This window comes from Anolis carolinensis, chromosome 5 (assembly GCF_035594765.1).
Source record: "Anolis carolinensis isolate JA03-04 chromosome 5, rAnoCar3.1.pri, whole genome shotgun sequence".
NCBI classification, from domain to species: Eukaryota; Metazoa; Chordata; class Lepidosauria; order Squamata; family Dactyloidae; genus Anolis; species Anolis carolinensis.
Window position 1 is genome coordinate 6,618,237 of NC_085845.1, and position 25,245 is coordinate 6,643,481.

At 42.3% G+C, this 25,245-nt stretch overlaps 1 protein-coding gene across 1 annotated transcript in view; it reads right to left on the reverse strand.

The window, feature by feature from the left end:
- Positions 1-25,245, reverse strand: part of atrn (attractin) — a 210,513-nt gene that overhangs the window by 139,901 nt on the left and 45,367 nt on the right. The window contains exons 2-3 of the mRNA XM_062981636.1: positions 12,750-12,833; positions 10,422-10,535 (exon numbers count right to left, since the gene is read on the reverse strand). Of these exons, the coding sequence (XP_062837706.1) occupies positions 10,422-10,535; positions 12,750-12,833 (198 nt within the window). The remainder of the gene's footprint in view (positions 1-10,421; positions 10,536-12,749; positions 12,834-25,245) is intronic.

Genomic DNA, 25,245 nt, shown 5'->3' on the forward strand with positions numbered 1-25,245 from the left:
TCCTTGAACCCGTACCGCCCTGTTTGTTGATGTAGAAGACTGCTACTGTGTTGTCTGATTGGACAAGGACAGATTTTTGGGAGATCAGACGGGAGAAGGCCTTCAGAGCCTTGAAGATGGCAAGGAGTTCCAGAAAGTTTATGTGGTTTGCCTTCTCGGAGGGAGACCAGAGGCCTTGAACAGTGAGGCCGTTCATGTGGGCTCCCCAGCCGAAATTGGATGAGTCCGTGGTTATGGTGGTCGAGGGAGAAGACGGGTGAAACGGAAGACCCCTGCAGACATTGGAGAGGGACTTCCACCAGTGAAGCGACTGACGAACGTGGAGCGGGACGGAGAGAAACCTCGAGTTGAGGTGGCGAAATGGCTTGAAAACGTCTATAAACCATCTCTGCAGAGTCCGGAGATGAAGCCTGGCAAACGGGGTCGTGAGGACTGTGGAGGCCATGTGGCCCAGCAATACTTGGATGGACCGAGCCCGAACCCTCCGGTGGGTCTCGCAAAAGGTGATTTGTTGACGAAGGGCCAGGAACCTGTCGAGCGGGAGAGAGACAGTCTGAGAGATTGAGTCGAACAGGGCGCCGATGAAGCGGATTTTGTTCGACGGAGTGAGGTGAGATTTGTCGGGGTTTAGCTGGAGACCGAGAGACTTTAGAAGAGAGAGGGTGTAGTCGACGTGACGTCGGAGGAGGGCAGGGTCGGATTCGACCAGAAGCCAGTCGTCTAGATAAGGAAAGACTGTGATCCCCTGGAGCCGGAGGTGGGCAGCCACGACAGCGACGACCTTGGTAAAGACCCTTGGGGCCGTAACGAGGCCAAAGGGTAAAACGGTGAACTGGTAGGTTTGGTCGAGAACTTTGAAACAGAGGAAGCGCCTGTGGGTTTCTCGAATCGCTACGTGGAAATAAGCGTCTCGTAGGTCTATAGACACGAAGTAGTCCCCGCGTTGAAGCATCGGGAGGATGGAGGCGATGGACACCATCCTGAACTTGGTCGGACGTATGAAGGCATTGAGCATACGTAAGTCCAAAATGGGGCGAAGGCCCCCACCCCTCTTCGGGACCGTGAAGTATCTGGAGAAGAAGCTTCGAGGGTCCTGTATCGATGGAGAAGGCCGAATAGCCCCTTTGGCGAGGAGGGCGTCGATCTCGGCAAGAATTTCTCGAGAAGGGTTGGAGAGAAGAACCTGTCCCGTGGGCGGGAGCTCCTCGAACTCTAAGGCATAGCCTTCTTGGACAATTTTGAGAACCCAGGCATCGGAAGTGATAGATTTCCACCGGTGAAAGAAGGGAGCCAGGCGGTCTAAAAAGAGACCATGAGGTTGATTTGGTAGAGGAGAGGGGTGCGGAGGAATGAGAGCTGCATCGATACCGTAGAAAGAGTCTCGGGAGAGAGAGATGGCGTCAGGTACGCCGATGAGGCTGACCAGCGGTGGGGGTGGTTCGGCCGCGTTGTCTTTGCGGTTGAACAGCGCGGCGAGGCTGTTGGCGGTTCTGGTTGTTCGATACCGAGGGACGCCTGAAGGATTGATGGCGGTAAGAGGGAGGCGGAAAACGCCGAAAACGCTGAGGAAACCACTTGGTGCGGTGAGTTTGGGGTTGGTCACCGCACTTAGTAGCCAGGACTTTAAAGTCATGGTTGGTTTTGAGCTTGTCGTCAGTGGCGGAATTAAAGAGACCCATGGCGTCGAAGGGGAGGTCCTCGATGACTTGCCTGGAGGAGGAAGACAAACCGGACGACCTCAGCCAGGCGTGGCGACGGATAGCAATGGCATGGGCGATCATCTTGCCGGCCGTGTCGCCTGTATGCTTAGCCATCTGAATTTGATGATGTGCTAACGAGTCGGCCTCTTGCTGGAGGGTGGACATAACCGACCGGTCTTCGTCGGACAACTTGGAGAAGAAGGGTTGCGCTTTTTCCCAAAGAATCTGTTGGTAGGCGCCCATACAGGCCCCATAGTTCGCCATCCTACAAAGTAGAAGGGCCCCGGAATAGAGCTTCCGACCGACCGCGTCAAATCTCTTGCCCTCTCTATCTGCAGGGGTAGTGGATTCACGACCGGAAGTTTGAGAAGCCTTAACGACCATGGAATTTGGGTCGGGATGGTGTTTAAGCCATTTTAGGGTGTCGTCATCTGTACGATACCATGATTCGATTCTCTTCGAGGTAGGAGGAATCGAGGAAGGAGTCTTCCAGGATGATTGGATGACATCCAGAAGGTAAGGCAAAAACGGTAACAGCGTGGCTGGAGGGGCTTGGGCTTGGACCCGTTTGAAAACCGGGTCAGACACTGCCTTGGAAGTTTGTTTGATTTCTAGGCCCAGGGCATCAGCCATTCTAATCATCTGTTCGGAGAAAGCCCGAATGTTGTCGGTAGGCGAAGGAGGGTCGACCTCATACGCATCATGAGGAGGAGAGAGATCAAGGCCTAGAGATACCACCGAGGCCGAGAGAGCGGAATCGGGACGATCGATATCGATCTCATCGCCCTCAGCCCCTTGGGGGGACTGAGGGGGAGATGACAACACAGTCTCTGGTGGTGGCAAAGCCTCAAGAGCAGGAGCAATCTGTGGCCGAGTTTCTTTGGAGGCCGAGGCCTGGGCCGCTCGAGCCAGGCGAGTGGTTTGTCTACCCCGTTCCGGTGTCGAGGTCGGGGAAAAAAGCTGTTGTCGAGACGGGCGATGTGAGACAGTAGGTCGAGGAGATGGCACCCTGACCACTGTCTGGGTGGAGTGGTGGGGTGAGTCCTGCAACTCGCCATCAGAAAGTTGCTGAGGAGAAGGTTGACGAGACCGTTGAGCGGGAGCGATCGGAGAGGATATTCTAGAAGAAGTCGCCGAAGAAGGGACGTCCATCTTGGAGGAAGCAGAGGAGGAAGAACGTTGGGTCGCCCTCTTCTTTGCGAGCAGTTGTTTTGATGGAACCCTCAGGGATTTTCCCGGTGTGGGAGGGACCATTGCTGAGTCGGATTGGGTCCGACGAGCTTCCTCATGAGCCCTCTTAAAGGCGATCTTCATCGCAGAGGTCGACGGAGGAGACCCGAGATGGGATCGAACCGAGGACACGGAGGCCACCGAGCTCGACGTCGAGGAGGGGCCGACCCGACCGGAACGTGTCGACATGGTAGCCGTGGTGAGAGTGCACGGCGGTTTGGCGGGCTTAGCCGTTCTGGAGGCCCTGGACGCCCTGGACGAGACCGAGGGAGCTTTAGCTGTCGGAGCCGACATCGATCTCGGGTTGAGCGACGGCTTCGTGCCCGATGTCGACGGAACGGGCTCGGGAGCAAGCGATTTTTCGTAGAGCGCCGCTCTAAGCCTCGCGGCTCTATTTTTCCTAGCCTGAGCCGTCAGGGCTAGGCAGAAACGGCAGGTACCGATGACATGTGCCTCTCCGAGGCAGAAGAGGCACTTGGCGTGGCCGTCGGAATCAGGAATTTTAGCGGCACACTGAGTGCAGCGTTTGAAGCGAGTCGTAGACATGAGAATCCGAAGTGAACCTTGCGGCGGAAAAAAAAGGAACTGGAGAGCAGGCGCCGAGGGCTGCCTTATATGCCCTCCGGGAACGGAGGGGCGTGGCTACCGCCAAAATTTAAACTTCAGCTTGGGAAGAGTTTCCGTTGGAACCTGCGCAGGCGCAGCCTCTCCATTAGTGTGCATTCACAGAGTACACGAAGAAAAAATAAGGGGGAAAGGTGCCCAGCAGTGAGAAAATATTTGAAAAAAGCGAAGGGTGGTGGCACTGAAGATATTTATTCACAAGGACAGGAAATATGATAGGCTAGACAGAACAAATGCTATATAAATTACAAGCTACTGCTGCTGAAAGCTCAGTATCTTCCTCATCCATCACTTCGACACTCCCTACAACTAAGGTCAAATATGATTACAGACTGCAGGAAGGGGAAGGAAGGAAGGCAATGACTTCCCTAAGTTCCTCAACAAGTTCAATGTCTGGTGAAACTTGAATGAGAGGCTTCCTGGCTCTCCGCTTCACACAGACTGCAGTCGATGCTGATTTCAAATACTTAGCAGAACTCAAGCCAACCAACTACAGAGGCATTCAAACCATGATCCTTCCCCTGCTCTGCAAATTGTAGAAAACCATGCAAAGCTTAGAAAAGTTTTTTTGGGTTTGTTTTTTTTTTGACAACAGCTTCCCCAAAACCTCAGCCAACATGTGCAGGGGAACAGCGTCACTCCAAAAAGGTAATTTCTCCAAGCTGTGAAACCATGAAATATTAGACGGCAGGGAACTGTCTGTATCAACAACAAAAGAGGTACTAGCTCATTTCAAGGGATGCAAAGTGCAAGCTGGGAAAAACACTTTTAATCTCATATTTGTCTCTCTTTTGACAATGAAGTAAGCTGCTTCTGCTTTCCATCATGGGATGCCTTAATACAGTGGTTCCCAACCTGTGGTCCGTGGGCCACCAAGAACTTAAATATGGTCTGCGCCCTTACCGTTACTACACCGTTGCAATGAGAGCGATTGGTCTTACAAAACCCTCTTATAATGCCAAGGCAATGGGGATGTCAGAAGGGGAGAGGCTGACTACCCATGAAAGGCATGACAACAAGCCTCCTGACTGCTGCTTCTCCTCCTCCTCCATCCCCCAGCGGAGCCGTTCCATGTGGCACCTGGAAGCAAGGCACCTTGGTATCTTCGTTTATAGGCCTGTTCCTGGGGTTCTTTGGGGTGCTGATCCATAAAACTGCACTGGATAGATGTCAGCACTAGATTATTAAATATGGTTTTCTGTGGGCGGACAGATGGCAACTACTGGATGGCATATATTCTGTATCAGAAACTAGAGCTGATGTGGGCTATCGAATGCAATTTTCTGAATAAGCACCCCAAATAACCAAACTGAATCTAAAGTTGACCAAAAACTTATTCGTAACCCTTTTGGTACTAATGTTGGAGAGTGGTCCCTGGTCAAAGTGGTCCCTGCTCAAAGTTTAGGCACACAACAAGAAGAACCCACATAGTCCCCGCTCTGAGTCCCCTCGGGGAGAAGGGTGGGGTATAAATGCATGTAATTGATAAATAAATAAATATATACATACATGCACATAAACATGAGAATCTGCATCTCCACAAGAAAGAGTATGGAAACATAATCTCTCCTTGTAATTCTGGGTTTAAAACCCTTCTGTTAGCAATAGAGGGAGTGTGAATCTTTCAAGAATTATACCAGGCTTCATCAAAGTGCGTCCCTCCAGCTGTTTTGTCCTCCAACACCCAGAAACTTCTATTGTCAGCTTGTTCAATGGTCAGGAATTCTTGGAGCTGGAGAGCATCAGGTTGAGGATGCCTGAACTGCACACATGTACACACAGTATTCAAGAATTTCTTTGTTCTATCAAGAAATAAATGCACTCTCAGAATTGCAGATGAAATTATATACATCCAAACAACTCAGAGTCTCTTGGGGATGGTTCATAGAATGAAACAGAATCAATGCTTAGCATACATTTGTTGCTGATTCCTGAACAAAACCTCAGACGAAACAGGAAATCAAAATAGGTATCCATAGACAACATAAGGAGTAGAAGCATTTGAAGTGCACACTCAGGTGCTCGGATCCTGCATTCATGTAATCTAACTATTTCTGGTTTTCACCTAAAAATCTCCATGGACAGAACCGAAGGTATGTAGAGTCTGCATTTATCAGTGCTCCATTTGTCACATGCATCAAAGGAAAAGGAAGATCTCAATGCTAAATTGGCAGCACTCAGATTCATAGAATAATAGAGTTGAAAGAGACCACATGGATCAACTAGTCCAACCCCTTGCTATACGGGAAAAGCACAATCAAAGTACCCCCGACAGATGGCCATCCAGCCTCTTTAGATTTCCAAAGTCCAACTTGGCATTTGCCACACTCCACAGAAGCTGTTCCAAAGGCACGGTTCCATTACAGCTTCAGAGAAAGTCAACCCAACTGCTCAGCAAAGGGAAAAGTAAGAACAAGCAGCACTTTGTTTGCACATCACAGTGGAGACCTACTAAAACCTCTCCACCACGTTCAAGTAGTTGTTCACAGATAAGCCCATTGTGTTAGCACATTTAGCCTTTACAACGCCAGACATATTTTAATACAGTAGAGTCTCACTTATCCAACATAAATGGGCCGGCAGAACGTTGGATAAGCGAAAATGTTGAATAATAAGGAGGGATTAAGGAAAAGCCTATTAAATGTCAAATTACATTATGATTTTACAAATTAAGCACCAAAACATCATGTTTTACAACAAATCAACAAAAAAGCAGTTCAATACATGGTAATGTTATACAGTAATTACTGCATTTACGAATTTAGCACCAAAACATCGCAATGTATTGAAAACATTGACTACTAAAAGGCAGACTGCATCGAATACAGAACATTGGATAAGCGAAGGTTGGATAAGCGAAACACTACTGTACATATCTGTGTGATTCTACACCAGTAGTTATTCTCTATTGAACATATTGCTACCACACATCAATATACAGGTTTAAAACACACACAAGCTGTGGAGTGTAGGAAGCCAAGGAGCAGAAAGGTTGCATCTATGTAGTAACAATGATTGTGTGAAGGTTTGAGAAATTGTGGAGGGTGGAGAAGAAAGATGGAACTGCAGGATGCATCAACACTGTAGAATTGATGTAGTTTGACACCACTTTAACTATCATGGCTCAATGCTATGGAATCATGGGAATCAGAGTTTGGTGAGACATCAACACTCTTGCAAAACCTCCAGGACTAATTATTTCATAGCACTGAGGCATGGAGGTAAAGCAGCATCAAATTGCATTAATTCTACAGTGTATATGCACTCTTCAACCCGGCTAAGCAAAGCAGGCTTGGCTTTAACTTAGGCCTGCACAACCTGTAATCCTCCAGGTGTTTGGAAGACTTAAAATATCTTGTCTAATGGTCAGGAATTCTTCTTGCTTAAGTCCAAAACACCCGGATGGCCACAAGTCTGCTTTAGCTCAATGGATGGTCACATATGATGCAAGTGCAAAAACAATAGAAACATTGAAAATGATGGAACTTCTGCAGAAACCAGCTGGCTCTTTGACAAAACCCTACTTATACTGAGCAATTCACATCCCATATCAATTAAGGCTGAAGTCCTGTCAGCAGTTTAAGCTTAGGAACATGTTTCTTTACCATAATTGTTTCATTCATCCCCAGAAATCTATGATCAACTGGGGAGGGGAAATCAAAGATCCTTTTGACTCATAAGGAACAGAGTCCAAGTCAGAGGGAGCCTAGTGACAGAGTTCCTTGATGGGCAAGAGTCTGGGAGCAACTGTTCTCGTTTATGCCCTTCCAAAGGATATAGTGCAACAGAACGGATGTTTAAAGGGACAGCACAAGCTGTGAACACATTAGACTTTCTGTAGTTGCACTATGTTTCTGCTATAGGAATAGGATGGAAAAGAGCTTCCAGTCACTGCTTATGCTCCAGTTTCAGGGCACTAGAAAAGCTCATTCTATTGCAGATGGAGTATCAAAGCACACTAGGAACTGTGCATCCCTAGGCCTCCAACTTTCGGTCACAAGAATGTGGAATTTCCAAGTGCTAAGTCCAATGTTCTGCTGAGAGTTGTACTAGAATGTTTATCCTTCCCACATCCACTCTGTGCCCACCAGATATGGTTCTAGAGAGTTTCCCAGTCCTCCAGAGCTCCTTTTAGAAACTGCAGTGGTGGAGGAGACACTTGTCAAGTTGGTTCACTGATGGATGGCATCTGTTGAATGCGATTTCCTGCTTCCTGGCAAGGGGTTGGACTGGATGGCCCGTGAGGTCTCTTCCAACTCTATGATTCTATGATTCTGTCATTGAAAAGCTCCTCAAGGTGCCATCCCATATTTCTCCTTTCTTTACACAGAGATGGAGCTATGGAACTGATGCCTGTGTTTTCCGTTTCAAAAGATGTAAGCCGCTTTGAGATCCACTTGTTCGACACGAATGGAAGGCAGTAGAACTGGACTTTGCTGCCAATTTCCAGCCTTGAGAAGCTTTACTAGCAGCCTAGCCAAATATTCTGTTTCTGTCGTATTCATCACGGGCATCTAAAATCCAGAAGCTGAAGCCATATGGGAAGATGACTTGTAGGCAACGGAAAAAAAACATTCTAATGCCCTAAGGATGAGCATCCACTCTACTGAAACAACCAGCAAATTACATAGATTTGTCAGTGATGGGGAGCCATCAGTCTCCTAAAGCACTTGAGTACCAAGGAACCTGGGTTTATCAACACCTGCCCACTCTAGAGATGACAAGTGTATAAATATATCAGTCAAGAGCATGAGGACAACATGATGAATATGCAAAATGAACTGAGTGCTGGCTTAAATTAGTTTTACTTAAGATGGCTCTGTGTTGTCAGAAAGGCAAGTGACAAAATGAATCAATTACAGTGCCCACCGCCATTTCAGGTAAAACAAAACACAGAAGTCTATTTTCACATGTTGAAATGTGTTTATCCTCCAGGACTGATTTCCAAAGGTTTTATATACATTTCAAAACACATAGCTATTTAGACTCATGAACTACTTAGGAGGGCAATTAAAAACCCATTCATCTGCGAAGAATTAAATAAAAACAGCCAACTCACATCATGCTCACTCCACCCCTTGCAGATTAAAATGCCATTTAAAACATCTGCAAGATTAGAAAGACACAGCTACACTATTTGCCCAGATGGACCATTTCTTTGTTGTGTTGTGCTCATTCTAGATAAACAAACTCTCTACAAAATATTTCTCTCTTCTCTTCCCTAGTACACATAGAATTTCTTACTAAGGAAGAGTCTGACTGTTTGCCAACAAAGAAAGAAGGGTGAAAGGACTCACAATAGCCCCCAGATTATTGTGGGTTAACCATTTGCACCAATTTCATAAATAAAATGTCTGGATGCACCCATGCTTCCAAGAAGACCTGGCAGCTGAATTACTGGCACAGCACACGCTGGCTCACCAAAGGGCAAAGGCCACCATGCAGAGCATTTTCCTGAGGTCATCATGCACTTCAGTGGTCATAAGTACACAGTGATCTACTAGAACAATGGTCCCCAAATCTGAGTCGGATGCAGCCTTCCAAGGTCATTTACCTGCCCCCATCCTAAACTTTAGAGTAAGAGTCACCCCAAGTTTGAAACTACTTGAAGGCACATAACAACAACTATTTTAATTAACTTGACTCTCTCCTCAGCCAATAACAGGCCCACACTCAAATTGATCTTCATTTTAAATGTTGTATTCTTCTTTCATTATGATTTTTTTTGCACTGCGCATAGGAATTAGTTCATTTTTTTTCCAAACTATAGTCTGGCCCTCCAAAAGTCTGAGGGACTGCGAACTGGCCTTCTGCATAAAAAGCCTTGAAGACCCCTGTATTAGAAGATACAGTAGAGTCTCGCTTATCCAATGTAAACGGGCCGGCAGAATGTTGGATAAGTAAATATGTTGGATAATAAGGAGAGATTAAGGAAAAGCCTATTAAACATCAAAATAGGTTATGATTTTACAAATTAAGCACCAAAACATCATGTTATACAACAAATTTGACAGAAAAAGTAGTTCAATACGCAGTAATGCTATGTAGTAATTACTGTATTTACGAATTTAGCACCAAAATATCACGATATATTGAAAACATTGACTACAAAAATGCGTTGGATAATCCAGAACGCTGGATAAGCGAGTGTTGGATAAGTGAGAATCTACTGTATTGGGACCCACCTACCTTCGTGACCATATCTCCTATTATAAACCAGTCCGATCCCTTCGATCGTCAGGGGAGGCTCTCCTGTTACCATTGCCGATGTCTCAGGCCCGCCTTGTGGGAACAAGGGAGAGGGCCTTCTCTGCTGTGGCCCCCCAATTGTGGAACTCACTGCCCAGTGAGATTAGGCAAGCCCCCACACTAGCAGCCTTTAAGGAAGACCTGAAAACATGGCTCTTCTGCTGTGCTTTTGGAGAGTAACTGCTACATATATCCCTTTTGCTGCTTTCCTTCAATATCTGTCCTCCAGATTGCCCCATAAAGAAACCCAGTGCTCTATACTCTTATAAATGGCACATATATGGTATGCATAAGGATATTAAAGAGTTAGTTAAAAGTAATGGTAGCTTATTCACCATGAGACCTGGATTTCTGTGACATTTTTGCTGCAACAAAATCTTGCAAATTTTGGGTGAACATGACTAAGGAGAGAGTTGTTCCTGTCTTTCTTTTAATGCATAGCCCATTGATGTGACTCATCACATCTGTGGGCAATGCATTAAAAAGATAGCCAAATGACCCCCATTACTGTTGAGCACAACACAATATTTTTAATGCAAACCTCCTGACAAAACATGAAGAATCATATTAAACAAGTAAGACAGAGTAATTAGCCTCCCGCTGTGCTTGGTGGCTTACCTGAAGGCAGCCAGTAAAGGAGCATAAATGGAATCGCCATCATAGACATACAAGTGGTCCCAGCTGCATTCCGTTGCAAAATGATTAAAGCGGAGCCTAAGGATTGTGTTCGGCCTTAAAAAAAGAAAGAAATAAAGGCAGCAGGGTTACACATGTTGAATTGACATATTGTTCTTTTTCTAAAACATATGCAAGAACAATGCTGGCCTCTGGCACCTGTTACCATTATACCTTCTTTCAAAGACCTGAAATTGAGCTACACTTGTCTCATAACAATGGGGCCACTGTCGGTGTTTGTCTATGAGGAGCACTTTTTCCCCCTCAGAAAGCTCCATATCACGAAACACCAGCCCAATCTAAAACTCCAGAGGATGCAGAGAGGATCAATCTAAAACACAGAGAGAAGCTGTATTCCACCGTCAAACTGATCCTGGCTTCACACAATGCTGATCATCTGAGAAACATTTCAAGAGCAGTCAGGCGGTGGAGCTTTAGCTGCAGCTGAACCTTTGCAAACAGCAGGTCAGGAGCCCTGCAAGCAAAACGCAAACCAACATCCACAGGTGTTGTGTCTTGCCTACAAAAGTTACACCTCCTTGGTTTAGAGCAGGCATGGACAAACTTCAGCCCCGCAGGTGTTTTGGACTCCAACTCTCATAACTATGGGAGTTGAAGCTTAAAACACCTGGAAGGAGGACAGAGGTTTGCCTATGCCTGGTTTAAGAGGAAATGGCCTAATGCAGAGTGCAACCATGGGGTCATTAAGGCCAGTATTATCAATGCTTACTAATAGCCACAGGAGCTCTTCTGAGTTTTAGACAAAGCTCTTTCTTAGGCCTAACAAGGATCCCTGGTGGGTCCATGGTGGCCTCCCATCCAAAGACTAAGGCTGACTCAGCCTGCCTGCACCATTAACCAAAACATTGTTAGATTACATGGCAAAGGCATCTCCGCCACGCATATGAAGCTGCTTGGCTACTTCAGAAGGCAATGTACTGAAAGTGATCATTTACATCCAGTTCAATCCCATTAGGAACAGAAATAAACAACAGCCTGAAAGAGTTACTTCCTTGACCCCAATGCGCCACAACTTCCTAGAGGATTCTGGAACCTGGAAATGTAACTTTTCTGAGCACTGCCAATGAGATTTTTCTAAAAGAATGATGCTTCCCAAACACACCAACACAGCTAACAACACAGAGAATGGTCTCTTCAGTGAAGTTTGCTGCTCTTCAAGATCTTGTAAGGAAATGTCAATCGTATCTAAACTATATGTTGTGTCACAACCCTCTTGTGCCTTGTCTAACCCACATGCACAGGCACAAATGCATAAATACAGGCTGTGTTTGCCATAATTCAGCGTAAAAGCTCCTACAAAGAATTGCGACTAAATATAGGCATAAGCCCCCCTCAGGAGGTTGGATAGTAACGCTTGCCATTCTTTGAAAAGAAATCCCTGAGCAGAAATAGCTGCAGGAGATTAAATACCAGCGCAGTTCACAAAAGCTCCTCTTCACAGCTTGAACAACCCTTCCTAAAAGGTCAACGTTTCCTTTGAAGGCTCGTCTGAGAAAATGTGAATCTGGGACAACATCAGAGAAGCCCAAGGTTTCTTTGGGGGAACTGACTTTTCATGCACAGGAGGAAACTGTGTGAAGTCCAATCTCTCTCTTGCCTCTGGCACAATGAAAACCGGACAGCAAAGTTGTGACGCAGAAGGTGAAGATCAGAGGAGAAAGGGAGACTGATCTTTCCGCTTGTCTTTCCACAACTGGGGAACTGGAGGTGCCAGGAATACTCATGGACAAAGGACAATGATCAGAGAGTAGATCCACCACAATCTCAGTTTTTAGAAAAGCCATCCAGATTGTTACAATTATGACAATGATCACTGGAAGGTCTTACTGTTCAGGTCTTTTTATGTCTCTGCTCATGTTCAGCCAAAACCTGCAGAGGGACCTGCTGGTTGGATTTGAACCCCTTTGCACTATTCCCTGTGGTCATTGAATTATTAGCTGTATTCTTTGAAATATCCCAGGGATAGTTCCTACAAATAAAGAAAAAGTTATTTTTATGCACCATTGTCCACCAACATGTGCTGCATGTATTAGGTAAGATTTCATGGACCATCAAACAGCACTGCAAATATCTTCATTATTAGAATGATTCATAAGTAGTGTGTTTCCAATTTAGAAACAGTGCTCCTGCCCACCTTGTACATATTTATATTTGAAGTGGGGGATAAACTCTATGAAAAGGTCTACCATCTTTGACTGTACAAAAGCAAAACAACCTCTGATCCAGTAGAAATGAGGATCCATTACTCACCTTCCCTCAATGAGCCAGGTGCATTTTGTCTTGTATTTATAGTTCCCAGGTCCATCGGTCACATAGCCTGAAGGCCCAGTAAGCCTGCAAAAAGAAACTAAACATGTAGCATCCGGTCATGGTTTCGTAATTGCTTTTCCAAGGCCATCCCAAAGACAAGCAAAATTAAAATGTCCAATATCATGCTGCCTTTATAAACATCTATTGTATTGAGCAAGACTTTTCCTCAAGATTACAGTGGTCTGCCAGGTTGAGATTGACCCTCTTGATTATAGAGTAAGACAATATCTCAAGCAAGCCAGTCCCAAATTGTTGTGTACCATGAATCCGGTACAGAAACTGTACATTGGCAACCAGCACATCCCTTTCATCACAGCCCTGGAATGTTTATGCAGGCACCCAGGCACTTTTAGGAGCAAGTATTAAATATGTAGCATGAGTCAACTGCCTTCATTTTTTAAGATACTGAATAAATCACAGAATGAATTGCTTCAACAGGGCTGATCGCCCAGTTTATGTACTTAAAGGTTAGTTGTTTTAAGCTTTTAAATTCTAAAAATGCTAAACTGTAAATATATTAATCTTTAATAAATGTATTAATTTTTCACAACCTCTTTATATTGATTTCACTTATACACCACCCTGAGATCTTGTGATATAGGATAGGAAGGAACTATTGAAATGCAAATTGATTATAACTTTTTCAAAATGCTTGAGACCAAAAGTGTTTTGGGGTGGGTTTTTTTCAGACTTTTGCATATACAGTAGAGTCTCACTTATCCAACACTCGCTTATCCAACGTTCTGGATTATCCAATGCATTTTTGTAGTCAATGTTTTCAATACATCGTGATATTTTGGTGCCAAATTCTTAAATACAGCAATTACTACATAGCATTACTGTGTATTGAACTACTTTTTCTTTAAAATTTGTTGTATAACATGATGTTTTGGTGCTTAATTTGTAAAATCATAACCTAATTTGATGTTTAATAAGCTTTTTCTTAATCTCTCCTTATTATCCAACATATTCGCTTATCCAACATTCTGCCGGCCCGTTTACATTGGATAAGTGAGACTCTACTGTACATACTAAAATATTCTGGAGCTGGGAACCATGTCTAAGCATGACGTTCATCTATGTTTCACACACACACACACACACACACACACACACACACACATTATACAATATCGTTAATAACTCGGTGCATCAAACAATGTTTCTGCACACTGACTCATCAGAAAGCAAAAGTGTCACCCAATTAAAATATCACCCAATTTTGGAATTCTAGATAAGGAATACTTAATCAGGAAATAAATAACAAAACAGAACATAAACATGAAAGCCACTACACTGGTATTTGTCAAGAGTAAATGCAGTACATAAGTATAGGATTGCACACTACAGAGTTTGCTTCTAACATGCCCTATGAATAAAAGAAACTAAACAGATGGGGGACTAAGGCCAATGTTTTGTCCAAAGATAAAATCATTTTGAGGGAAGGGAGTGTGACTATATGACCTTTCTCTCTTTGGAGGTCTTGGTTGCATGGGTATCTTTCAGTTGTGTGTAGCTGTTTATTCCTGCATGACAGGTGTTTGGACTAGATGACCCTTGTGCCCCCTTCATTCTCTTAAGATTTCATAACCCCAGCTATAAGGCATTTGAGGACAACATTATCCCGTCAACTACTCATCCCAGTGGACATACTGGTCAGCACAATGGATTGGATTTAGAAAGAAGGAACTATAGGAAAAATGGGGGGAAGAACTGTCTCTTAGCCTTTTAAGAGCCCAGCATAAAGGACAATGGCTGGAAAGGACAATCTTTCAAGACATACAAAGCTCCTAATATGTCTATCCAATGACAACTGTGGAACAAGGTTCCACATAAGTTTTCCATAGTACACATTTTAGGAAATTCCACTGCTTTCTTTCGTGGTTTTCAATGGTTTTAGGAGATTTGAGTAAGTGTTTTTAAACAATTATATTTATATATTGTAGGCTTTAGCTTGCTTTGTTGTTAAATGTTGCAAACCACTTTGGATCTTGGCTAAGTGAGAAAAAGCAGGATGATGATGATGAGGAGGAGGAGGATACTTTCAGGTTTAAAACATTCCGCACAAGTTACTATAGAATGACAAGCAATATCTTGTTATCGATATTATTCATTACAGGCCACTTCCCAAATTCAAACTTTTAGCTGCAACGAAAGAGAGTGCATGTTCAGACGCTGTGAAACAATCCAGAATACAAATGCCAATTAGTAAATACAGATTCAGAGCCCTAATTTGGTCTTGTTTTCTCTAAGCACTGACCTTTCAAGAAAAGCACAGCTCTGTGAATCTAAATGTGCAAAGAGCACCTGCGTTATCAATTCTGCTGGCTCCGCGTCGGTAATTGATAGCAAACAGACTTTGGAAGCACAAACAAATCTTATCTGAGCAGGAAGAGATCTTGGGCCCTCTCTCTCTCCTCTCAAACAACTTTACAGGAGAAAGTACTACAACTGGTGCATGCCAAAAACAATTATTGCTTCACAATGCAAACAGTAGTGCAGGATATTGCCAACATTGCCAGTGAAACCCAAAGGGAAGAACTTTACTCATATACTCATGTATAAGTCGGGGGCAAGTTTGCTTCTTAGGGTCTCCCAAGACTAAACTCCTGCCTTTTGCCACTTGCTCAGAAAAAGGGAATGATTTCGTTCCCAATAAGAGTTCAGGAACAGTACTTACATTCACCTGTGAGCAGGTCTACCCTGGTTTTTTGGTCTATGTTTTACTAAAATGTATATATGTGTAATCTCAGTAAAATTAATTATGAAAACCTTGCAGCCACGACTCTTTTTCTGCCAGATATGATCCCCAAAGCCATGAACCAGCCTCTCAAATAGCACAGTTCTGACAAGTATCTGTTGTAACTCTTGTAATCATCATCGGTGATCCTTCGTGTCCAAGTGTGATTACCTTCCAAGTGTAGGGTCTTGGCAGTGGGTTCGTAGGGGACTGTAGAGACCTATTCTTGACCTGCATATTCACAGCAGCTACTGAATGCTAATTTCATCTATGTACGCTGTACGTAATGTAATGTAGTTTGTGATGTAGTTTGACACCATTTAAACTGCCACAGCTCAATGAAATGGAATTTTGGGATTTGCAGTTTAGTGGGGTACCAACACTATTTGCCAGAAACAGCTAAAGACCTTGTAAAACTACAGCTCTTCTGATTCCATAACACTTAACCATAGCAATTCAAGTGGTATCCAACTGCATTAATTCTACAGTGTAGATGCACCCTAAGTCCCTTAGGCCCAAGGTTGAAACAAGATGTGGCAGCACACATCAAGGCTGCCTCCTACACCTTCGTTTCCATGGTTTTATGGAATACACAGAGATTATCTTCTCCCCAGACCAGGAGCTTAAACCAAATAATTGCTGTACAGCCTAAACTTTCCACAACTGTGGTTATTGTTTGTGAACTGTAACAATAAGCCTGTCATTTATGTTCAGACTACTTGGTTAGTTGGTAAATTTCTGCACAGTGGATTATGCATTCAAAATCATGCTAAGAGATATGCAAAGCCAAAAAATATTTAGATGCAACAAGATGCAATTATGGTACCAAAGAGGCAGGCTAAGCCCTAATTCTGCAGTAGACAAAATATTGAACGGTCCTGCAACTCACAAAAATTTCAATCAGAAGGACTGTTCTAGATACATAAACCGATGATAAACAATACAAGCTGAAATTATAAAGAAAGTGAATAGGACAATTAATGCTTACCATGCTGCACTAGATACGACAGAGTAATATCTATGTGTAGTCACTGATAAATAATGAAGGAGAAACATATTACATTCCAGATTGTTTTAAGCCAAAAGATATTCCCATGACTGACACAGAAATGACATATTTTCACAGGATACGGAATGTTCAATTGCTTTTTTACTGCAGAGATTAAACGTTCTCAATGAAGAATGAATTATAGCAACTGTCAACTAGAAGTATTGTACAACGTATTATAATGACCGCTTTTAAAATCTTACAGGCAATCCTCAGTGAACATCATTTTTGAGACAAAACCTCCCTCTCCATTTCCACTACTACTAGGCTCAATTTTAGTTCCAAATATATATTCAAAACAAATCTAGAGTCCATGAACCATTTGCCGTTCTAACGACTGCCTCTCTCTCAACAAATACAGTAGAGTCTCACTTATCCAAGCTAAACGGGCCAGCAGAAGCTTGGATAAGCGAATATCTTGGATAATAAGGAGGGATTAAGGAAAAGCTTATTAAACATCAAATTAGGTTATGATTTTACAAATTAAGCACCAAAACATCATGTTATACAACAAATTTGACAGAAAAAATAGTTCAATACGCAGTAATGTTATGTTGTAATTACTGTATTTATGAATTTAGCACCAAAATATCATGATATATTGAAAACATTGACTACAAAAATGGCTTGGATAATCCAGAACCTTGGATAAGCGAGGCTTGGATAAGTGAGGCTCTACTGTAGCTGCAATCACCACTTCTACACAACTACAAACAATAATATCAGTGTTGTGGGCAATCATATGGAACAGAGCCTTTCGGTGTGATCCAAAAACATATTTCAAAAGGATGCGAATTCATGTCAACAGTGCCTTATAACCACCACTCCACATTGATCCTGGGCCTCAAAATAACACCATTGTTAGACATGGACACATGCAAAGAATCATAGGGTTGGAAGGGACTTCTTGGCCCATGAAACTGAATGCCACACACAGAGAAGGATCTCCAGTTAAAATGACACCAGCAAGTAGATGTTGAGAAAAGGAGACCCACCATCTCTTTAGGTGACTGTCTCCACTGCTGAACTGCTTTTGCTGCAAAGAAATTTAGTTCATAAGCATAGCTATTTTGACAAATTCATCCTCTGTGCCACCAGCCTCTGGACTATTCCAAGTAACACAGAGGATTCATGTCTGTGTGTGTGTGTGTGTGTGTGTGTGTGCGTGTGTGTGTGTGTACCTTAAGTTGCGCTTGAAACCTCTTGCCTAAGAAAATTTGTTCCATGGAGTTCTCTTAGGCATGGGATACTCAAATGTCTTTTTGCTAGTTCCTTCCTCAGAAATAGAGGCAATTTGTTGGCAATCTCACATCCAAGTACTAATCAGGGCTGAACTTGCTCAGCCTCCAAAATCAGAAAAGATCTGGTATCTTTACGATATCTTTGCAACAATTACTTAAAATGTACCCCAATTTAATTGAGCAATAGGTTTTCCATATAACACAGGTATAAATAGGTATTCCATATATACAGGCAATCCCCAAGTTACAAACATCCGACTTACAATCAACTCTTAGTTAATTGAGACAACAAGAAGTGAGAGGAATCTACCCCTCGGAAGGGAAATTCTCTTCTGGAAGAGTTATTATCAGGAATAAGGGGGTCTTCATTTAAGTTTTATCATCAATCCTGGTTTCCACAACAATTTTTCAAAATTAAATTATGACAAAGGGAGGAAGTGAGGTGAAATCTTCTGAACAGGGACACAGAGAGCAAAGGAAACACCACAAAAGTGTTAATGCTTCCCTATGCTAGCCACAGCTTTTAGATAGATAGATAAGAGTTACACTTTCAAATTCAACTTAAGAACAAACCTATTTGTAACTTGGGGACTGCCTGTATGTAATATAAATTGAGTATTCTTTATTCCAAATGAGTGGGGACGACTAAATGACTGAGCAGCAGCAGCAGAAATATTTTGGATTTTTTTAGATTTTGGAATATTTGTATTGCATATGTGTATGTATATTTAAGCTTCAAGATGAGACCCGGGACTAAACAGGAATTTTGTTTATGTTTCATATAAACCATATACACATAAGCCTGAATGTAATTCTGTACAATAGTTTTAATAATTTTGTATATGAAACAAATTTTGAGTCCACTGAATTACCAGCAAATAAGTGTGTCACTATATCAGCCACTCTCAGGGCCCTTTCAGACAGGCCCTATATCCGAGATCTGATCCCAGGATTTCTGTTTATCCCAAATTATTTGGCAGTGCAGACCAATATGATCCAGTTTAAAGCAGGAAACCTGGGATCAGATTTTGGGATATAGGGCCTGTCTGGAAGGGCTCTCAGACAAAAGGGAATGTCTCTTTTAAGATGCCTATTGCATTATGTACATAACATTGGAAACAAGGTATAGTTCTTGTCAGAAAAATATTGTTTTACTCATATGCAAATGTTATGAATAATGAAGTGAAACACATAAATTCATTTAGGTTTAAGAGACTGCCTTCACTACTTTACAAAGCATCATGGCATTTTCAGATAGCACAATAGCATATGTGCTACTACTACACAAAGTATCTGCTGGTAGAGCAATACCTACTTGAATACACTCAGGTCTATGCCTTCCCAAGTAACATTGGCTCTATATCTTTAATTGTTTTATCACACATGCTCAATGTAATTGCACAACTGAAAACATGTAGACAAATTATCAAGTACTTCCCAAGAGGAAAAATATGTAAAGGAGCATTAGTGGGAAGATGTTTGAATGAATAAATAGAACTCATTATATTCCAAAGATTCAAATACTCAAAGATTCCTTCTATGCTCCTGGTTCAAACAGCAGAAGAACAGTACGGCCTGAAATTATTTCCAGCATAAACATCATATTCACTTTGAAGAAGGCAACAAGAAAGCAGCCTACAATGCCACAGGATACAACCCACAGTGCAAACCCTTCATCATAAATGCATAAACTAACCAATGGATACATTCCAATCTGATGGAAAACTCCATGCATTCACTGAGCCCACTGCAAATACTGAATTACTAAAGAAGTACAATTAAGTATAATCAAATTCCCATATTTAATAATAACTATGTTGTTGTTGCTTATTAAAATCACTTTAAACAAATTATTAATAGCCTAAAGTTAGTGAACAATATTAAATGTGAAGGTGGTTAAGGCAAAAACAGAACCTCCCAGAAGATCTTAATCCCTAAAGAGGTTTATATGCAGAGATATGGATTTTGGATTTTTCACTTAGGGCTTTCTAGGTAAAAAGTACTTTCAAATTGTGCCATGAAATTGTTGAAACGAGAGACATGGGCTCTTGCAAATGCTTCTCTTCTTCTTTCATGAGCAAAAGAGGGACATTAGAAGCTTCCATTACTTGTCTACAACAGACCACCTTCCCAAAAGTGCAAACCATCGTTGTGATCAAACTGTAGTTCATGAAAATGGCCTTTTTCCATCTTTAAACAAAATGAACTTTCCCATTCTTTCTTCTTTTGTACCAAGGAGAGGAAACTGTTCAAGTCTCCCAAGCTAACCAAAGCGGAGTACGTGAATTTCATTTCTAAGCCAAAGTTATTAATGAGTCCCCCTGGGGAGATAGGGCGGAATACAAATAAAGTCGTCTTCTTATTATCATTCCAATGCTATACTGCAATGATTTGCTATGGATAGCCATTCTAGACAGACAGGAATCTATGATAACATTGGGCTCTTTTCTAATGATATGCATGGCTACAACTCTTGTGTTTTTGTTTTCTAGCATGCAATGAAAACAGAAGGAGCGAATGCTATCAAACTTCTTAACACTTTACCAGGCACAGAGATAAGTCCAAGTTAGGACAAATTTTTGGAAAAGCTTGCTCTAATTACGTTTTCTTTGGTAGATTAGCTACCATTAACTGCTTATTCTATTTGGCACCAAAAAAATCAACTGACTGAGTTAATTTGGCACAGAAACTGACTGCATCTTCTCCAAGCCTCGCCTTGCCCTCTACCTCAAAGGCATGTTAAAATTAGTACAAAGCAAACCCTGTCTAGTCTCGTGGTGAAGAGAAGGATGAAGAAATAACGCAGAAGCAGAATGAACTAAGCGAATTAGTCCAAGGATCGGAAGAACTGTCACTGGATTGATAATATCCCAGCTCTTCTCTTCCAACCATTTACTGAGCTGGAGGCAATTCACACCTTAATATAAAATGTTCCAGCTACTGGACAAGTTTATTGGATGTCTTCTAACATCTTCATGAAGTTTATTAATGTTCCCCCTGCATTTTCCTCAGCACTCACACAACTTTTAGGCCCCGCAACCATTGTCTTGTAGGTTCAGTACTGTCCCCCATGCTGTTTAACATTTACATGAAGCCGTTGGGAGCGATCATCCGGAGTTTTGGGGTTGGATGTCTTCTGTAAGCAGATGCTGCTCAAATCTACACTCCTCCCCACCTGTTACTAAGGAGGCTGTTCAGATCCTCAACCGGTGCTTGGCAGCTGTGACGGTCTGGATGAGGGCAAACAAACTGAAACTGAATCTAGACAAGACAGAGGTCCTCCTGGTCAGTTGTAAGGCTGAACAATCCCAGGTCTCGGTGGTGGCTAGGGGAGCTTTTGCACAATTAAAACTTGTGTGCCAGTAGCACACATACCTTGGGAAGTCAGACTTGGCAACGATAGTCCACACTCTGGTTACATTCCAAATAGACTACTGCAACACGCTCTACATGGGACTGCCTTTGAAGACTATTTAGAAGCTTCAACTAGTCCAACGGGCAGCAGCCAGATTGCTCACCAAAGTGGCGTACAGGGAGTATACAATCCCCCTGTTACGTCAGCTCCACTGCCTGCCAGTCTGCTAGCAAGCACAATTCAAAGTGCTGGCTTTAGCATATAAAGCATTAAACGGTTCCAGCCCAGCTTACCTGTCCACACATATCTCCCTCTATGAACCATTGCAGAGATTAAGATCTTCTGGGGAGGCCCTGCTCTTGGCCCAACGTTCTCGCAAGCACGATTGGTGGGGACGAAAAACAGTACCTTCTTCGTGGTGGCCCCTCATCTGTGGAACACCCTCCCCAATGAAAAGAGGTCAGTCCCCTCCCTCCTGTCCTGAAAACATGGTTCTGGGATCAAGCATTCGAGCAGCAGACACAGCGATAATAGTGAGAGTTGCTTTATGTGATGAACAATGGATAGACCCTGGATTATGACTGTGAACTTGCATAATTTTAAATTGATGTTTCATAACTAATGTTTGAAGTATTTATTTTTAACTATAATTGCTATTTTAATTGTATGTGTTTGGCATCTAATGGTTGCCTGTTGTGAGGCCGCCCTGAGTCCCCCTTTGGGGGTGAGAAGGACAGCATATAAATGCCTGAAATAAACAAATAAATAAAATAAAATAAATTTTGAATCACAATGCAACACCAAATTCGGCCCCCTTCTCAACCAGCTGCAGCCTCAAATACACCAGATTAAGCTAAGTATTTGAATATATCCGTATCTTGTTCAACAATGGAAAAATATAGAAATACCCACAATAAGGGCTTGGTTACTGAAAATGTGGGAACTCATAGAAATAGACAAGTCAACAACTCTGACGGATAAATCACTAGACAGGTTCTTAGATTAAGGGAAACCTTTCTATTAATATATATCTAAGCAAAAGGAAAAAAGCTTCATGGACAGTTTGGAGATATAAATGGGTAATTATTTATTAATGTAAAAATAACCTGTATTTTTCTGGATATAAGGTGGAAGGAAAATATTGAGAAACAGTGGAAGGGAAGCAGGAAGCATCTTTTAAAACTGATTTGTGTATGTAAGTTTGTGTTTTAGAATTACATTTAATTAGAGTAGAAATGTAAGAGAAAGTGTGCAATTGTTAGATAATTGTTGTTCAAACATGTTTATGTGTATTGTTTATATTTGTGTGCATTATGTATGCATAAGTATTGTTATTTTCTTTACTTGTGTTTCTTTTGTTAAAATTTTGAATTAAAAATTGAAAAAAAGAATGAATACATCCAACTCACCCTTTCCTGCCATCTCTCTCACACATATCAACACACACAGACAGTCTAGACAAATCCTAGGCATTCAGTTGCCTAGGTGCCAAGAAATGCAATGTAGACAGAAAGCAACTGAGATTCCAAACCCAGCAGCGGTGAACGGCGATGGAATCAACGCTTGTGAAAAGTCTGGCAAGGTTTCTAATGTACAGTCATCATTTTACACTCCCAGTCTGCTCAAGAATCCTGGCAGCGTACAGGTAATATGAGAACATAAAATACAAGAGAGTAAACCCTGATGAGTACTACACACAATAAAACCAGAAACTAAGAGCATCAAAACAAACATTAAAAACTAACATTTGGATAGCAGTGCCAAGCTCTGTGGCCATAAAACTAGTTTGTAAAATCTGCAAGCGACTGAAAAGGTCTTCAGCTAACACTGGGAAAGCTAGGGAGGGCATTCCAAAGATGGGGGGCTGCCACTGAGAAGGCCATAACGACAAGGGGATGGAGTTCCATGACAAACAGGTTCATAACCTAAAGCAACATATTACCCTGTAATCCTGTTAAACACTTTCCACTAACTTTATAATTATTTTGCGTTTGGGGGAGGATGGGAGGGGGGGTTAGATGATCTGAATTTTTAAAAAATAGTCTGGGGACTTTAGAGAATTTCTGGTGAGGTTTTGAGGGGCTTCAGGGACCACATTTGTTGATCCCACAAGCTGTATTTTGCCCACACCTGGTGCCCATCTGATGACGGAAATGGACCAAACTTGGCACACAAATTCAACATGGCCAAGTGGACTTTGGGGGTGATTGACCTTTAACTTTGGGAGTTATAGTTCACCTGTATTCAGTGAGCCCAGCAAGTGACGGATCTGGACCAGACTTGGCACATAGACCCAACATGCCCAACTGTGAACACTAGTAGGGTTTGGGTTTATTGACCCAAGATCTTTGGGAATTGTAGTTCACTCACATCCTAATACATTTTCTAATGGGTGCATTCATTAAAAAAAAACAACAGGAAAGATTGAGTTTTATTCTAAGACATAGCGTAAAATATGACCACACTGATATGACCTAACATCCAAAAACAAACAAAGCCCCGGTCAAATAACCTGGGCATTGCCGGGTACCCAAGCTAGTTTTATATATCGTCATTAACATACAAAGTCCTTTACCAAACAAGCCAAAATAGGAGGAGTTAACTATCAGGATGTCAAATATGGGAAATAAAACGCAGAGAAGGGTGAGCCAAGGTTAATGAACGCTAGGACTCAGAATCGAACAGATTGCTAAAGATCATGTCCTTTCCTTTATATAATCGTTGTTCCATTTCAGAAGTTCGCTGCAATCACTAAGCACTTATAAACAGAAAATGTGGATTGCCTACTGAGACAACAGCGATCTCCCAAAATTAGATACATGCAGTATGCCAGAAATGGAAATATCTAGAAATACCCACAAGCTGGTGTTGAATCTACATTTTGCACCTGTGAGCCTTTCAAACATTGGCTGAGATCCAGAGCGCAGCCTGACATTCTCCATGCGCAGTGGCATCTCAGCCGATCATTTTAAAGAAAGCCACCCACATCCAATTCCTCATGCAAAGTCTGCAAAGTCACCAAAACATCTCTCCATCAAGGAGGAGACTGGGAAGGGGAAGCCAGGGACAGCTATTTATTATTTATTTATTTGACTTATTTATACCCTGCCTTTCTCTACCCCAAGGGGGATTCAAGGCAGCTCACAGACAGCCCTTATACAGTGCCCTAATGCATAAAAACATAAACTTGAGATAAAATTGGATTAAATTTAATACTGTACATACATAATAGCATAACTAAAATACATTCCAAAGTTAAAACTCGTCATCCAGAATCAAAGTCTAAGGCCATTCCGTAATCAAATTGCACAAATTCCCATCAAAGGTATAACACTGTGCTATTTTTCAAAGGCCTGCTCCCAAAGCCAGGTTTTTACTCTCCTTCCAAAGGCTAGGAGGGAGGAGGCTGATCTAATATCACTAGGGGCCACCACTGAGAAGGCCCTGTCTCTCGTTCCCACCATGGGCACTTGCAAAGGCCTTTGTATTTTGGCCACTGTGTCATCATTACCATTCTCTTTATTATCAAAAAATAAAAACCTAGCAGTATTTCCAGAGAAATCATTGCAAGAACCATTGAAATCACTGTTGCATATGATCACCTATCCAAGTCACATAAAAAGGAAGCTACATTTCATTTCACTATTTTACTTTTCTCCAAAGCAGTTTCCAATATAAGTTTAAGTAAAATATAAATCAATTGATGTATAATACATTTTAGAAATAAATCTTTAGATAAAGAACCTTATTTAAAATAACTCATTTAATGTCAAGACCCAGGCTGCAGAGCACCAATAACCATACACAGAGGCCAGAATCTATCTAATATCTTTATTGAAGGAGTATATAAAGTTAATAAAAACAAGTGTAGAAAATAGTCCAGAATTAGACCTTTCAGGAAAGGTCAAAATTAGTCCAAAGAAACAATGTCCAATATGAAATATTAAGGTCCAAAGTTGTAATCCAATAACCGAAACACTCACTTTGCCAGGCAAAGTGAGGGGAGATGACAAGGTCCCTTAGTCCATGAAACTTGAGCGAGGCTATGGAGT